Source organism: Pelodiscus sinensis, chromosome 2, assembly GCF_049634645.1.
Source record: "Pelodiscus sinensis isolate JC-2024 chromosome 2, ASM4963464v1, whole genome shotgun sequence".
Lineage (NCBI taxonomy): Eukaryota > Metazoa > Chordata > Testudines > Trionychidae > Pelodiscus > Pelodiscus sinensis.
The window spans coordinates 78,182,756-78,197,962 of record NC_134712.1 but is presented as its reverse complement, the minus strand read 5'-3'; the positions used below and the strand labels follow the sequence as shown (position 1 = coordinate 78,197,962).

At 42.3% G+C, this 15,207-nt stretch overlaps 1 protein-coding gene across 7 annotated transcripts in view; it reads left to right on the top strand.

The window, feature by feature from the left end:
- RBBP8 (RB binding protein 8, endonuclease) overlaps positions 1 to 14,902 on the top strand; it is a 114,612-nt gene extending 99,710 nt beyond the window's left edge. For all 7 annotated transcript variants that reach the window (XM_075920885.1, XM_075920886.1, XM_075920887.1 and 4 more), the window contains 3 exons: positions 2,387 to 2,483; positions 10,093 to 10,234; positions 14,283 to 14,902. In XM_075920885.1, the coding sequence (XP_075777000.1) occupies positions 2,387 to 2,483; positions 10,093 to 10,234; positions 14,283 to 14,380 (337 nt within the window). In that variant the 3' untranslated portion in view covers positions 14,381 to 14,902. The remainder of the gene's footprint in view (positions 1 to 2,386; positions 2,484 to 10,092; positions 10,235 to 14,282) is intronic.
- The last annotated feature ends 305 nt before the right edge of the window (positions 14,903 to 15,207 follow it).

Sequence of the window (15,207 nt, the reverse complement as noted above, 5' to 3'; positions counted from 1 at the left end):
CCATGTGGCGTTGCTGCTTTGAAACTCCACTGGGAGCCTGGGGCCAGCGGAGGACTGCTTGAGTCTCCTGCTGGCCCCATGCTCCCCACAATGCTTTTGCCTTTGAAGTGTAGCAACAGCCCGTTGGCTGCTGCTACACTTCAAAGGCAGATGCGCCCTTATCAATTAATCAAACAGTTGATGCAAATTAGTCAATCTAAATTTAACATCCATAATATAAGATGGTTTCTGCCCAAAAATGTTCACAATGTAAATGGACAAGACAGACGAGGAGAATAAACAGTGTGTTGGTAACAAATATCAAGTATGTTCCATGACTGGTAGTGAGAGTAATACTCAGGAGGGGGTCAGCTAACTGGAAAGAGAAGGGAAGGAGAATCAGGGGAACAAGGTAGGGAAGCAGAAGGGAAAGAGGTGCAGGTGTGAAGTAAATCTTGGATGAAGAGACTAGAGGACGGGCTGAGCCAGAGTAAACAGGCAGTCTGCACAGTGAAGAGAAAGTCAGAGAATTTTCTAGAGTTTTGAGTGGAATGTCCAAAGTTGAAAAAGATTGCTGTTTTGCTGCTCCTGCTCGCTGGAGTCACTGGCTGGCTCCTATCTGCAGTTTTTCTCTAAGGCCAGAAAGTATACTGGTTTCTTGTAAGTGAGGGTTTTTTTCAGTGTCTCAATCTTTTTGTTTTGTTTAGTTCAAGTTTTTTGAAATTCCTGTGGACGTTAAATAAGGAATATTCAACAGACCACTGTATATATAAGGACATGAATGGAGAAATCCCTATTTGCATCATAACCTGTTAGTTTAAATTTCATAATACACTAGAAGACTTACCTGGTGTTGCCCTGGTCCTTTAGGACAGGGGGCTGGTGGTATGGAGTGATGTAGGAGTCAAGGCAGGGCCTTGAGGATGGGAGGGGGGGGGGGGGAGGGCAGAGCAGGAGGCTGAGGGTATGGCGGATGCAAGACTGAGGCTTGGGGGGTGAGGAGGGGCTCAAGCTGGGGGGGCCTCCATCCCACGGGGTCCTTTTCTTCCCCCGCAGCAAGGGCCTTTTCTCTTTGCCTCCCCCTGGTTCTGCAGCCAAAGGCTGGGGGGGAGGAGGGTTTGGGTTAGAGGGGGCTACTTACCTGATCTATTGTCAAGCAAGATGGTGGAGCCCCAGCCTTGCTAGCTAGCCACTCTCTTGGTGGTGCAACTGCCCCAGTGGCCACTCTTAGTATTGCGTAACACCTGTCTGTGCCCCTCCCTTTCCATGTTATGGAAATCAGTCCATTCCGTGGCACTTCCTGTTTTCTTGGCGCAACCAAACCCTGACCTTGCTTTAAGTTAGGATGAAGTTAGGAGAAATCTGCGTATCAAATTTGGTGATCCTAAATCTTATTGTTTAGGAGGCGTTCTTGAACAGACTCATGGATGGGCAGATAGATGCACGTTTCTAAATAGATAGATTAAACACTCCATTTACTGTCTAGCTAACACAACTATTCTATACCCACTTTGCAAAGGAAAGAAATTGACATTTTCTTCAAAGGAACTGCAAAGTTGAAAAATCCTATACAGTTGCAACAAATAGTTAGAACCATCACAGCATTCATGAAGCATTTATGAAAAAAAACCCTGAAATCTTAAGTTGAGCAGGCCATGATTTAGTACAGTGATTTAATACAATTCAAGATTTTAAGTAGAGATGAGATGTTCAGAAGTTCCTCTTTCACAGAGGACATACATACATGTAAGACATCGTTCTTTAAAAACACTGCAAATCCTTCATGTTCAGATGTGAAAGATGGCCTTTTATATACCAAGTATCAGAGGGGTAGCCGTGTTAGTCTGAATCTGCAAAAGCGACGAGGAGTCCTGTGGCACCTTATAGACTAACTGAAGTGTAGTCTATAAGGTGCCACAGGACTCCTTGCCACTTTTATATACCAGTTGTCAGGAAGCTGAGGTTCTTGAAAATAAACTGTTAGATTGTTCCAATGAAATCCTGTTATTTCCTTGCTGCTGTCTGTGTCATTGGGTTAATAAACTTTTTAATTTCCTTAAGGTCTAGCAGCACCTTAAAGATTTTTTAAGTTTTTCCAGTTACAGAGTAACTTGGCTACCCCTCTGAAGTTTTTAATTCCCAAGACAGAAATACATTATCAAATGAAAACCTAGGCTACTGTGCATATTATGGGGAGTAAATTACAGCGTGCAGCAGAATGTTGCATTCCAAGTGCCCCACGTGGATGCTACTGGTGCAAACTAAAAGGTGCCTGGTTTGTATTAACATAATCCCATTTGAAAGAGTTGAATGAGGCAATTAGAATGCAACATTCTGGTGGATTCTGCAGTTAATGCACCCCGTAGAGCAGACATGCTCCTAGTGACTTTTTCCTTTTGCTTTTCAGAAAGAATACTGTATTAGGTTTTCCTCACATTGAGATTGTTCGGAAGAGAGAAGAGAGAAGAAAATTGTTGGGCCATACCTGTAAGGAATGTGAAATAGTAAGTAAAACTCTTAAGTGCTGGTCAATTTGCATTCTTTTAACTTGCTTGGTACAGAAGCCTGAAATGCTTCTCATATTAAAAACTTAGAAGCATGAGTACTTGTAAATCAAGTGACAGATTCCTGTAGCAGTAAGAGGGGAATGCAACTGGAAAATTTTGTATACCGCTAATGTAAATGGTAGAGAAAAAAATTAGAAAAAGAGATGTAAAAATGTCTTTATCCCTTTCAAGTAATTGAAATGCTTTCAGATCCATTATACGTATATTATATGTGTGTTAGTCTATTATACACATAAAATTAAGGTATGCTTCATTTGGTCATTAATATACTTTTCAATCTACTGGAGTTATTGAGCTACAATCTCATACTTCACAATGTGCCTGTGGTGTGGATTAATGAGTTAATAAAAAAGTTGCTTTTGAGTTTTATTGCTTAATTTCCTCTCTTATTGAGAACCAATATTTTTCCTTCCATTCATTCTGTACAACTGGTAGCTAAATTTCTCCTACTGAGTAATGTGGCTTATTAGTAATTTCTTGCACAAAACAAGTTCATGAAAAATCTCTTGAACTCAAGGTAAACCCTTTAGTAAAATTCTTCTTTAATGCACATAGTTTCATTTACAGCTGACTGTAAAAGTAAATTCTTTGTTCCAAAATATGTGAGAAATAGAGGGTTTGAATGGAAACAGAACATTAAAAAAATCTATTCTGTTTCTTGTGCCAAGAGCCATGCATTAACTATTTTAATTTCCTGTCTCTGCATGCTACAGGATTTTTCTCCCAGTGAAGCCAGTTCTCATTATATTTTGGCAAGTAACATCGTGGAAACATTTGTAGACTTTATTCATAATGTACAAGCGTTAGTTTTTATTCTAATTATTTTTTGAAAAGATTTTTTTAGTGTAAACTTTCCAAGATGAATGCCTTAAAAATTGTACAAAATGCTTGACAATAACAATGCAGTAAAATGTCTGGATTTGAAAAAATTCTTAACTGAAGCTATCACTTGGTTAATTGTCTGCATAGCTCTGCATACTTTGGTCCAGTCACCGTTCCAAAGCAGCATCAATATTGAAAACATTGTCCTCATTACCTAAGAAGCCATTACTATATCCATTTCTGGTCTCTAGCACTACAGTATGTTACCATCAGATTTTGGTTCTTATCTTTGTGCATCTGTTTGTCAATTTGTGAGTCTGTTTGTTCAAGAACTCCTAAAAGGTAAGAGGTAGGACCACCAAATGTGATATGCAGCTTCCCCTTCTTATAACTTAAACAAGGTAAGGGATTGGTTGTGCCACAACAATAGGATGTGCCTGGAATTGGATTGTTTCTTATAAAATGGAAAGGGAGGTGTCTGGTATTGCAGTGTTATCCTATAGCATAATCTCTGGGGGCAGCAAGGTGCCAGAGATGGGAACTGGAACATCTATAATCTCATTGGGCCAGCAGGGAGCAGGGGTAGAGAAAGGGGCAGCTATCTACTATATATTTCAGAGAATTTGTCTATTTTTGTGTCTGTCTGTCCGCCCCCCCCCCCCCCCCCCCGCCCTAGGCAGGGTACAGGCCCCCCTCCCCCAGCTGTGTCCACTATAGCAGCCATTGCAGGCATTCCTTACTTGGTCCCAACTGTTGCAGTGAGAGAGGTCTGAGGTTGGCCATTCTCCTCAGGCCAGCCTGCATAATGAACCGCCCCCCTCCCCTCCCGCCCCACCCTAGAAGAAAAACAAAAGCTTATTTGAGTTAAAGACCTGCGCAACACTGGATAAGTCTTCTAGTATATAGATATCTGTAAGAGCTACTCCAACAAAACTGCTTCTAAACAGCATTTTTGCAAGTTAATGGTAACTCCCTATTTTATTCCCCCCCCCCCCCCATGAAACTGCATTTTCAGTCATGATGACTTCATATACAGTTTGTAATAGGATATTGATGATTTGTTTGTACTTTTTTTTCTATTCTTTATCTACAGTCACTTTAGATGCTAAAATCACCTCTGTCAATGTTTTCTTCACACACACCCATTCCTGGTATAGTAATAGGGCTAAAATTAAAAACCTTACTTTCTGCAAAAGGATGACACTTCAGTTTGTTTTTACTGTTTGTTGTTTGTTTTTAATTACCACAGAAAATAGAATGTAGCTTTTTAATTGTTTTAATCCCTGTTCACTGCATTCCTCAGCAGTTTAAACTGTTTAATAGTTAGGCCTAATATTTGTTTTACAACAGATCTGATGAAGAAAAATACAAGGTTTTTAATAGTTTTAAAATTCCTAATAAACTGTTTTAGGACAGACTTTAAGCCAGTTTCTAATTATCCTTAAGTTAATAATTAGCTATCATTAATCTGATTGGCTGTGGATTTTCTCTGTGAACTAAGGATGTTAAGTAATGGTTAATTTACTAGATGATTAGTGGATGGAATTTCCATCGACTACTCGACTAGTCGATAGGCACTTCCGTGGGGCTCTTGTACATTTCAGAGGAGGAATGTGGAACTCTGTGTGCAGCCCGGGGCCAGCGGCAAGTCCCATTGACCAGGGCTGCATGCAGCATGCCCGCTTTGAAATGCACAAGAGTCCCCAGCGGTGGTTCTTGTGCATTTCAAAGCAGCAGTGCAGCATGGATCCTGAGGTCAGCGGGGGACTTTGAGGGACAGCCCAGCTGACCGCAGGTTCCGTGTGGTATTTCCCCAAAACCCGGGGTCAGCTGGGACTCCCCAGCTGATCCCGGGTTCCACAGAAATGCCACGCTGGAGCCCGGGATCAGATGGGGAGTCCCCAGCTGACTCTGGGCGCCACGTGCAGCAGTGCCGCACAGCTGATCTCTGGCTCAGCTGTGCGGCACTGTCCCTTTCAAACACTGAGGCTGCGTTTCAAAGGGGCAGCACCTCACAGTTGATCCTGGGCTCAGCCGTGCAGCGCTGCTGCTTTGAAGTACCCACTCTTCTCCCCGCTTGGCTGCCTCTATCTGATAGAGGCAGCAAGGGGAGAGGGGAGGAATCAACTATTCGACTGACTATCCGATAAGCAGGGCTCGACAAATTATGGAAAACTCTACTCACCAGACAAAAAAGGGACTCGCCACCCTCCCCCCCAAAAAAGTGGTTTTTTTTTAATGGCATAAATTCCTAATAAGAACAGTACTTCCTAATACATTCTTAATAAATATCACCCAAGTTATTAATAAATGTCTTATAAACTTTTCTACCTTTTCCCTCTGCTGCCATGTCTCCTCCCCTTGCTTCATCAGCTCCCCTGGTGCCTGCTGCCCCCCCTGCCCCACCCTCCTCTGCTGTCCTGACTCCTGCCCTTCTCACTGCCCTCAGCCTTCCTGAGACCTGCCCCTCCTCCACCAGCCCTTCTCTCCCCCCTGTGCCTACTCCTCCAGTAGCCCCACTCTTATCAAGTGAGCTACCCCTCCTCATCCCCTCTCCTAACACCTCCCTCTACACACCTGCCCTGCCTCTCTCCTTTGATGCTGGTCCCTCCCCTGCAAGTGTCTGCCCTTCTGCTTCACCTCCAGAATCCCCTGGCACCTGCACCCTCCTGGTTCCTTCCCCTTCCCTCACTGCCCCTGCCCCCTTTGCCCTCTTTTTCCCTGATACCCACCTCCTCAGCACCCTCTGCCCCCATTCCCCTCATGACCCTGTGTCCTCACACATGCCTTGCTCCATCCCCACCTTCCACATGCCCACCCCTTCTTTCAAGCCTTCTCCCAGCACCTTCCCCTCCACCCTTTAGCTCCCAGTGCCCTTAACCTCTCCTTTCCCAGCATCACCCTGTTCCCCCCTCCCACTGACACCTCCCCTCCTGCCCTTTTCCTCATTGTCTGCACTTGGCCCCCTGGGATTTGTGTCTCCTGCACCCCTGTCTCTTGGTGCCTTCCCCTTTCTTCTTCTTCTTCTCCTGACCTTCTCCCCTCCCGTCCCCTCCCCTCAGCACAAGCCCCTTCCCCATATTTTTCCCCTCCCCTCCCCCAGCCCAGCCCAGCTGGGCCAAGCAAATCATTCCCCCCCCTTTTTTGTTGTCTTTTACACGTTTGCATTTTGCAGTGGTTTTTGTTTGTTTGTTTTCATTTTTGTCCCAGCATTTTAGCCCTATAAATAGCAAATAGCATTTTCATTTATTTTTTTCCATAAAGGCAAAGGTGCTTCAAGTGAACTCCCCCTTTCACTCGCTGCTGGGTCACAGCAGCCTTTTCCCTGCCTTGTCCAGCCCCTCCCTATGGACAAGCACCCCTCACTCCCAACCCACAGGGGAAACAGGGTGCAGGGACAGCACAGAGCCGGGGGCGGGGGGGGAACAGGGGTGGCGCGGGGAACAGGAGGCAGAGGGACGCAGGTATTGGGGGGAGCAGTGTGCTGGGTGCAGTGGAGGCACGGAGAATGGGACACGGGGAACGGGAGGGGCAGAGGGATCGGGGTCTAGGGGCAGTGCAGGGAACAGACAGTACAGAGCTGGGGTGGGGAGCAGGGATCGGGGGAAGCAGGGTACGGGGTGCAAGGGCAACGCAGAGCCAGAGGGAGAGCAAGGGATCTGGGATGCAGGAGTGGCGTGGGGAATGGGCGGCGGGAGCCAGATGGAGCGCGGGGTGGGCGCAGCGAGCAGGGCAGTTGGCAGGGAGCGGTCTCTCGCCAGCGAGGGGCTGGGGCCGTGGCAGGACTGGAGCCAGTGGGGCGGGGCTTGGTGCTGCCGGGGACATGCAGCCAGAGCCAAGCTGTCGTGGCCCTTTAAAATCGGTGGGGCCACGTCACGCCAGCATCCTGGCGTCTGCCGGCGCTCCGCCTCCTTGCGCTGCAGCTGCACGCAGGTAGCCCAGCGCTGAGAATCGCTGCGGTTCCCCCTCCCCAGCAGCGCTCTGCTCCTCTGCCGGCTGGCGGATTGGATGGGACCGCGCCGTCCGTAGTGCAGGCTTCAGCCAGCCCGTTACAATGGCCCACCGGGCCAGTCCGCCCCTGCACTCACCAGCTGGCAAAATCTACTCGCCCCGGGCGAGTGTATTTGTCGAGTCCTGCCGATAAGCATTTGCTTATCAGATAGTCAACTAGTCCTTAACATCCCTACTGGGAACAGACATTATTTGTTAATTTAGTTGGTCTGCTTTTTTTTTTTTAAAGTTGTTGATATTTTTTCTGATATTGGCCAGCTGACTTTGTATAAAATAATCATTACCTGATTGCTGTTCTGCTTTTCCATCAGCCTATCTATAATCTTAAACACATACTGCTAAAATTCCTTTGTGAATCTGTGTGATGAGGAAGAAATTCTAATCTACTTCTAAGCATAGTAATGTTGTATCAAAGTATGTCAACATGTTTTCCAGATGAAAATGAGAAATGTCTAATTTGTATATAGTCATACCAATTAACAAAACAAGCTTATAGCTTGTGGCTGGATGTAAAGAGGCAGGTCGAACATTTTTATATCAGTAAAGAGAATTAAGTCACAGGTGGATTCCTGATGTTTAAGTGCTGAGGATTTCTCTCTTAGCAGACTTTTTACCAAAACCTTTGAGCTTTTGTTTAAACAAAAAGTAATTTTAAATTAATCATGTCTGCAGATCTAGTTCTTCTGTCTAACCTGCAAACCAGAAGTCTTTCAGAATAAAGAGAGAGATTCTGAAAATATTGGTACTACCTGAAAAAGGCCTGGATCTCTTTTATACCCCTTGCTTCTTTGATGACACAGAAAGCTTGCAGACCATCGGATGTTGAAAATCATATACTGACTATAACATTTAGAACATATTTTGTTCCACTGTCAAATCAATGTCAGATAACACCAATTCAGCCAGTTATATCTGTAGCAGATAGCTTCTGGAAGAAGACCTGCACTTCACCCCATTCTACAGAAACAGTACAGTCAAATCACTCTCCTATTCATCTTACTGTATGACATCTCTCATGAATAGGCCTTTTTCAGTGCTGTGCTTGTTTTGCTGCCACACCATCATCATTACTGACATCCTTTCTTTTTTGTTTTTGACTGTTTTATGTTTCCCCACTAAATACTGAATTAGTTTGCTAGTATTCTTTAATATTCCCACTATGCAGCCTTCTGCACCATCTTGCTACCACTAGATGGAGTTGGTAAACAAAACTTTGGGGTAGCCTTTAATAAAAGCAATCCTGTACTGGACGAGCATTCCATTTATTTCCCGTCTCTTACTCCAAATTACTTTCTGCCTGGCTGGACTCAGATTTTAACTTGGATTTGTCTCTTCTGATCATTCCATTGTAGTATTTTGGCATGATTACTTTAGCGCTTTTGATGAGATTCAACTATAAAAGTTTGGATGGCACAAGACTAATGTATCGTCAATTGAATTAAATCATATATTCAAGCTTTGGAAAGAAAGTACTGGATACATAAACACTGTGGTACTCTATAATGTCTAAATTGCAGACTGGCATTCTGCTTTTGGCAAGAAGCATGGTCTATAATACTAGAAGGATGAAAAATTATTCTCTTTCATGATGCACATGGCAGCCACTCTAATAAGTGACTTCATGCATCTGGCAAAGTGGATTCCAACCCACAAAAGCTTGTGCCCGAATAAATGTGTTAGTCTTTAAGGTGACACAAGACCCCTTGTTTTTGCTGAAACTTTAACATGCCTACCCCTTTGAATCCTATAAATGATTGAACCATGGAAATCAGGCTCTTTTTATTTAAAAAGTTATTTGTAACCTTTGTATTAGTCCAGGTATACTGGATTACATTGTTGAAGCCAGTGATGTTGAACTACTGTTGGTGAAGGTAGAATTGGTTCAAAGTTTGTGGGGTACATTTTCACCCTGATCTAATTATTTTTAGTTGCTCAGGCAGTACAAACATAATAGAGGCTCACCATAATTTTCCTGCATGAGATTCTCCCTGTGAGTAGAGAGTTTCCATTGGGCATAGAACTAGCTGCTGTGCCTCTCTCCATGCAGCCCACAATACAGCTGCTGGGAAGGGAAGAAGAGGATACTAGATCACTCTGTACACCAGATAGTTAATCAAGAATCATAGTTAGTTGATATAGTTTAGACCAACTTCTTAGCTGCTCTAACTTTGCCTTTTGTTTGTGTAGTAAATCAGGGCTCCTCTGGATTTCTTTCTTAATAGCAGAGAATCTGGCCCATGGACTTTGTGTTTCATTTATACCCGAAACTCAATTTTTTTAATCTGAACATTACTCCTTTTTGTTGGTTAACTTTGATGCTTCTGTATGTATGCCAATCTGTTTTAAGTCCTAGTTCTGTAGAGACTTATTAGGTACATGCTTAAGTTTACACAGGAGACCAGTCAGTGGGAGTATTCACATGAGTAGGTACACATGTGCAGGAGTATTTGTATTGTTAATACTAACACAGTTTCTTTTTTATGCATTTTCAAAATTATAGCAGTGAAGATGAAGTAAGTAATAAGTCAAATTTAACAGACTAACACTTGAAGTCAGGGACATGCAAACCTAAATCTGTAATTTTGGCAATCCTCACCAAGATGTATTTATTCAAGTACAATGATCTGTATGACAGCGTGATACAAGTTATATAAATTGCCTCTTATACATCGTTATTTATTTGTATGACCTATTACATATTTTTCATTTTTAGTATTACGCAGATGTTCCAGAAGGAGAGCGAGAAAAGAAGCTATCTGCTTGTTCAAGACATCGATTCCGCTACATTCCTCCTAATACCCCGGAAAACTTCTGGGAGGTTGGATTTCCTTCAACTCAAACTTGCATGGAAAGAGGTGATTATGTAAAACTGTTTTGTGGAAAAGTTTGCATGTGTTGTTTTTAAATGTGATGCTGAGAAATCAAGTATTAAAAACACTCAGATGCTCTTTTTAACGAAAGATTCCCTACACAGCTCTGTCAAATTCCATTTGGCCACCAGTTACTATAATCCTGGGTAATTGTTGCCATTTTTTCAGTTGCTCCTGGGACATTGGGAAAGAGGAATGTGAAAAGAATTCCTAACAATTGAGATAGAGTGAGAGGATATGGGAAGAATACCCACACAGCTAAATTGACCATATTTATTACTAATATAAAGCTAGACCTGAATTTTCAGAGGTGAAAATCTGGTTCATTCTGGTATTTAAGCTTTGAATAACAAGCTGATTTGACAGGTCTTCATAACTGTGCTAGGTGTCACAGGGAATGGGGATGTATGATAAAATGACTATATTGTCAATGGTTATCTGTGGTTGCCTTCTGAACATTGTGGTTTGCTCTTTCTTATGCCCATATCCTGGTTTATTGCAAAAACACAAACGTCTCTTTAGATTTTTATATATATGGAAGATTATTCTTTTTATAGAAATATCTTTAAAGAAGTCATTGTACATTGGTACAGTAATCTGAATTAAAAATGTGTGGATTTTTTTATTATGCTGTTCTTCAGTTATGGTGCTGCAAAATACATCATATTTCAAATGCTTTGCTGGAAAGCTCTATCCTTAAAACCACATTTTGCAGGCAACTAGCCTTTAGAGTGGCTCCAACTACCTACATTTTAAGTGAGAAACAACGAGGTAATTGGTTGTTTGCTACAGTTTTCACTTTGATTCTACTAAACAATACCACCATACCCTTGAATTGGGTACGGTCTTTAATACATGTACATTTTATAAGGGATTTCATTGATAACTTCAGAGGAACTGAAATTCTGAATTAAGAGTCCCATGCATTTCTGTATTCTTTGTTATCTAATTACTACAGTGCATATATACTTTAATACTTAAGGGTTATGCAAAACAATCTGTTCTCCAATATTTTAAGGTGGATTGCAGGAAAACTTGGCCTTGAACATTGGATGAATCTCCATCTTTACCTAGTAGAATGTTAATCAACATATACATACTGCACATCACATTAATATGTATTGCACATTATATCACGTATGAACGTTAGATAGTTTAAGCTAAGCTGTATGAGTGTGAATTGTATTAGGATTTTCCCAGACATTTTTTCTCTCATGAAAAAGTAACCCTATAATACTTTACAACAGCACAACTCTGCTCTTGGCACAGGCAAATACAAAGCTTGTCAGTGACTAAGGATGTTAACTACCATGTATTTGTGTAAACGTGTAACTGCTGGATTTTTCATGGTTACACTTTTACAGGCAGGGGGAGCAGGCAGGAGTCAGTGCTTGTGAAGAGCTGGCTTTTAAGCCAGTTCCCTGCAAGCAGCAGGACTGGCCTTCCCCCAAGCCCTCCTGCTGCCCCTGAGAAAGAGGCAGCAGCAGGAGGGGAAGGGGCAGGTGGCTCTGTGGGAGTTGATACACGCTTGAAAGCCAGCTTGAAAGCCATTTCCCTTGTGTACTCCAGCCTGCCCTCCCTCAACCCTATCAGAGGCAGCAGGGCAGGGAGAGGCAGTCCAGTGCATATAAGTTTCCCCCAAGGACTGGTTCCTACCTATTCTCTCCCCAACCCCACTGTTACCTCTGTGGAAGGCAGCAGTGGGGGGGGGGGGAGAGGCAGCTCCACTGAAGCTGGCTCCTCACAGTCACCAGCTCCTGTCTTCTCTTCCTCACTTTGCTTACTGATATAGACAGCGGGGGGGAGGGAGTTGTTCATGTAGTTGTTAGGATTAACCGATAAACCCAAGTTTATAAATAAATCAAGTAAATGACTACATGCTAACTTCCCTATCAGCGACTAGATCCGGGGTGGGCGAATTCTGGTCTGCAAGCCGGATCTGATCCACAGGGTTAATCCCTGGCGGGTCCCCACCTCTGTATTTACCTGCACTTCACAGGCGTTGGCCAATTGCAGCTCTCGCTGGTTGTGGATTCTTGGCCAGTGGGAGTGGCAGGAAGCGGTGTCCATGCTTCTTCCCGTCACACTAATTGGCTGCAAACAGTGAGAGCTGCGATACCTGTGGCGGTGCAGGTAAATATAGCGGTGGTAGCCTGCCAGGGACTATCCCTGTTGGGCTGCTATTTTGTTTATTGCCCTCCCCAGGACTAGACGCATGAATCAATCGTGTTCTAATACAGTTAGTAAGTCATGAAAGCACGGCTTGGTGCCTGGAATGTGCTCCAACATAAAGATACAGACTAGTGGGTTGAATCTTGGATGATGTACAGAGAGCCTTTAGCTTGTATGACAGGGCAGGTTATAGGGATCGATTAGAAGGGGAGAGAGGCAGCTCTAAAAAACAACTATAGCCCTGGTTAATTAGGAGCAGCTGAGTCAGGACTGAGATAAATCAATTAAGGGCCAGCTGATCAGACTTCCCGCTGCCACAGGACCTCTTTAAAAGTCTTCCCCGGGGGGTGGGGGAGTGTAACTGATAAGGAAGGAGTCAGAGAAGCTGAGACACAACATCAGTGTTGCCAGAAATCACAGGAGAAGGTAAGAGTCTCCAGTAGGAAGCGTTTGTGCTCCCTTCTCTAAGTAGACTGAGACTCCAGCTGGAAACTGGGGAGGACTAGTTGCCCGGGCTGACCAAGGGGCATCTGCCCCACAGCCTTTTAGCTGGAGAACAGAAGCCCAACCCCAGCAAGGGCAGGCAGGCTCGGTCTGCAATACCAGACTGTGGGATAGTGGACTGACTGGGGGTCTGAGACCCAGGAGTGGGACTGACCCTGCCATGCTTGTAAACAATTGTAATAGAAATATAGGTAGTTGTAAACACATACTTTTGAAGCAAGCCTGTGTAAGGTGAATGCTGCAAGACTGTCCATATGTGTTTCCTTTTTGTTTTGTACTACTCTGTCTTTAACTGATATTGAAGCAACGTTTTGTTGGCTAAACCACAAATGTAATTGACTAATCGTTACCTAATCAAAAAGGGTATGAATCTTCAATATCTCAGAAGAAATGGGGTTTTGATGTGTGAGGTCTTATGCAATAAACTGTCAAACAAGTAACAGCAATGCTAATTAGGATACTCTTAAAGGATAAAGGACTAAGTCAATCGTACTGAAATTTGAATCTGTAATTCTAAGGAATTTCAAACTTTGGGCTCAGACAGTGATCCTGTTAGTGGATCCTATTGTTCAAAAACAGAATGTCCCTGTGTAAAACGGTGTATTATAGCTATTCCTTGACAATACCTTGAAGTGAGTCACTCATAGCATTTCATCAGCTGCAAAGAAGGAATTTACCAGTAAACTTGATTTTAATGAATTTAGTGTTTGTGAACAGAGAAAAGTTGACAAATATGAAGGCTGAAGTCCTATACTTAATCCACAGAAAAATACAGCAGAGACCACATCATTTTATTAGAGGCTTGTGTTCTGTTATGTAAGATACATGTGTCCAGAGAAGTTGTATTGAGTGCATTTGATAAATTAGAATGTGAGAAATATTTTCAGAAATAGATTTTGTGTGTTAAATATCTCAGATTTTTCAGTATTTCTACATATCTTACAGAAATAACATATTATAGTAAAATATAAATGTTTCTGTGAGGAAGGACAGTGAAATGTTTAAGGAGTTGCAAAATAATTGAACATTTTACAGCCTGATTTCTCAGTAGATCATCAGTAAATATACTCTGTATTAGCTATTAGGAAACTGCTGTAAAGCAATATAACTAAATTTATTGATTTTAATGGACATCATTTTCTGTGTGCCAAGAGCATTTTAAATGTCCCCTAGCTGGTCACACGAGTTTCCAAAAACAACAAACAAACAAAAAACTTTAAACAAATATCTCTATGGTAAGCAAAACTTAGTCATCTGTTAAATGCATATTGCTTTTGCTTTTATACTGTACCATCTCTCAACCAGATTGTTTTGAAATCTTTATTCTGATTGATTTTTTTTTTTACATTCTTTTAAGGATACATTAAAGAGGATCTTGCACCCTGTCACCGTCCAAAAAGAAGACAGCCTTACAATGTGATGTTTTCTCCAAAAGGCAAAGAACAGAAGACATAAATGATGGGCAAACAAAGCACGTAAATGTGGGAAAAGTCTTTCCTGCCATTAGATATTTATAGTTAATATAAACTTGAAATAAAAATACTGTTTTTTTTCAAAATGATAAATCATTTCATTAAGTATGTAAATCATTTCCATCTTAGAAAGTTCATTTGAAAATCTGAAGTATGGATCAGGAAACACTGCTATTTAATGTTTGTTTCATTTTATGTTAATGTTTTGTCTTGATTTTGCACCTTTAAGATAGTGGGTCTACTCCTGTTTCCTCCATTGAAGTTAATACCCATTGGGACCACATCCAAACTTTAAGTAACATGGCTGTAACTTTGAACTTCATGGAGTTGTACCTGCTCATTCTAAGTCTAAATATTTCTTATAAATTTCAGTGGAAACAGGACTGGACCTGGTGGGGTGCTTCCATTTTGCACTGGATAACTTAAAGGATTTATCACCTTCCCTTTTTTGTAATAATTGTGATATATCTAATTGCAATAAACTAAAAGTAGTATTTATTAATGATTTTACCACCTCAAAACTTCATCCATCAGAGCTCTCCATCATAACTTCCTGTGCCGATTTGCATACCAAAATGATTCTTTCTTCCTCACAATTTAAGTGATTTAAGTTGGAATCTTTAAATTTCTGCTCTAGCTTATCACATGACTGTCTTCTTTTAATTTTAATTCTGCGTCATCTGTTTACCTTTCCTTCATAAATACCCAAAGTTAGTGTCTCTCTCATTGTGAAGATGTCTGAATTGAGGGTAGAGTGTCAATACCGTTTGGAATTTATTGTGCCTAGAGTCCTCCTAAAGGTCTTCAGCA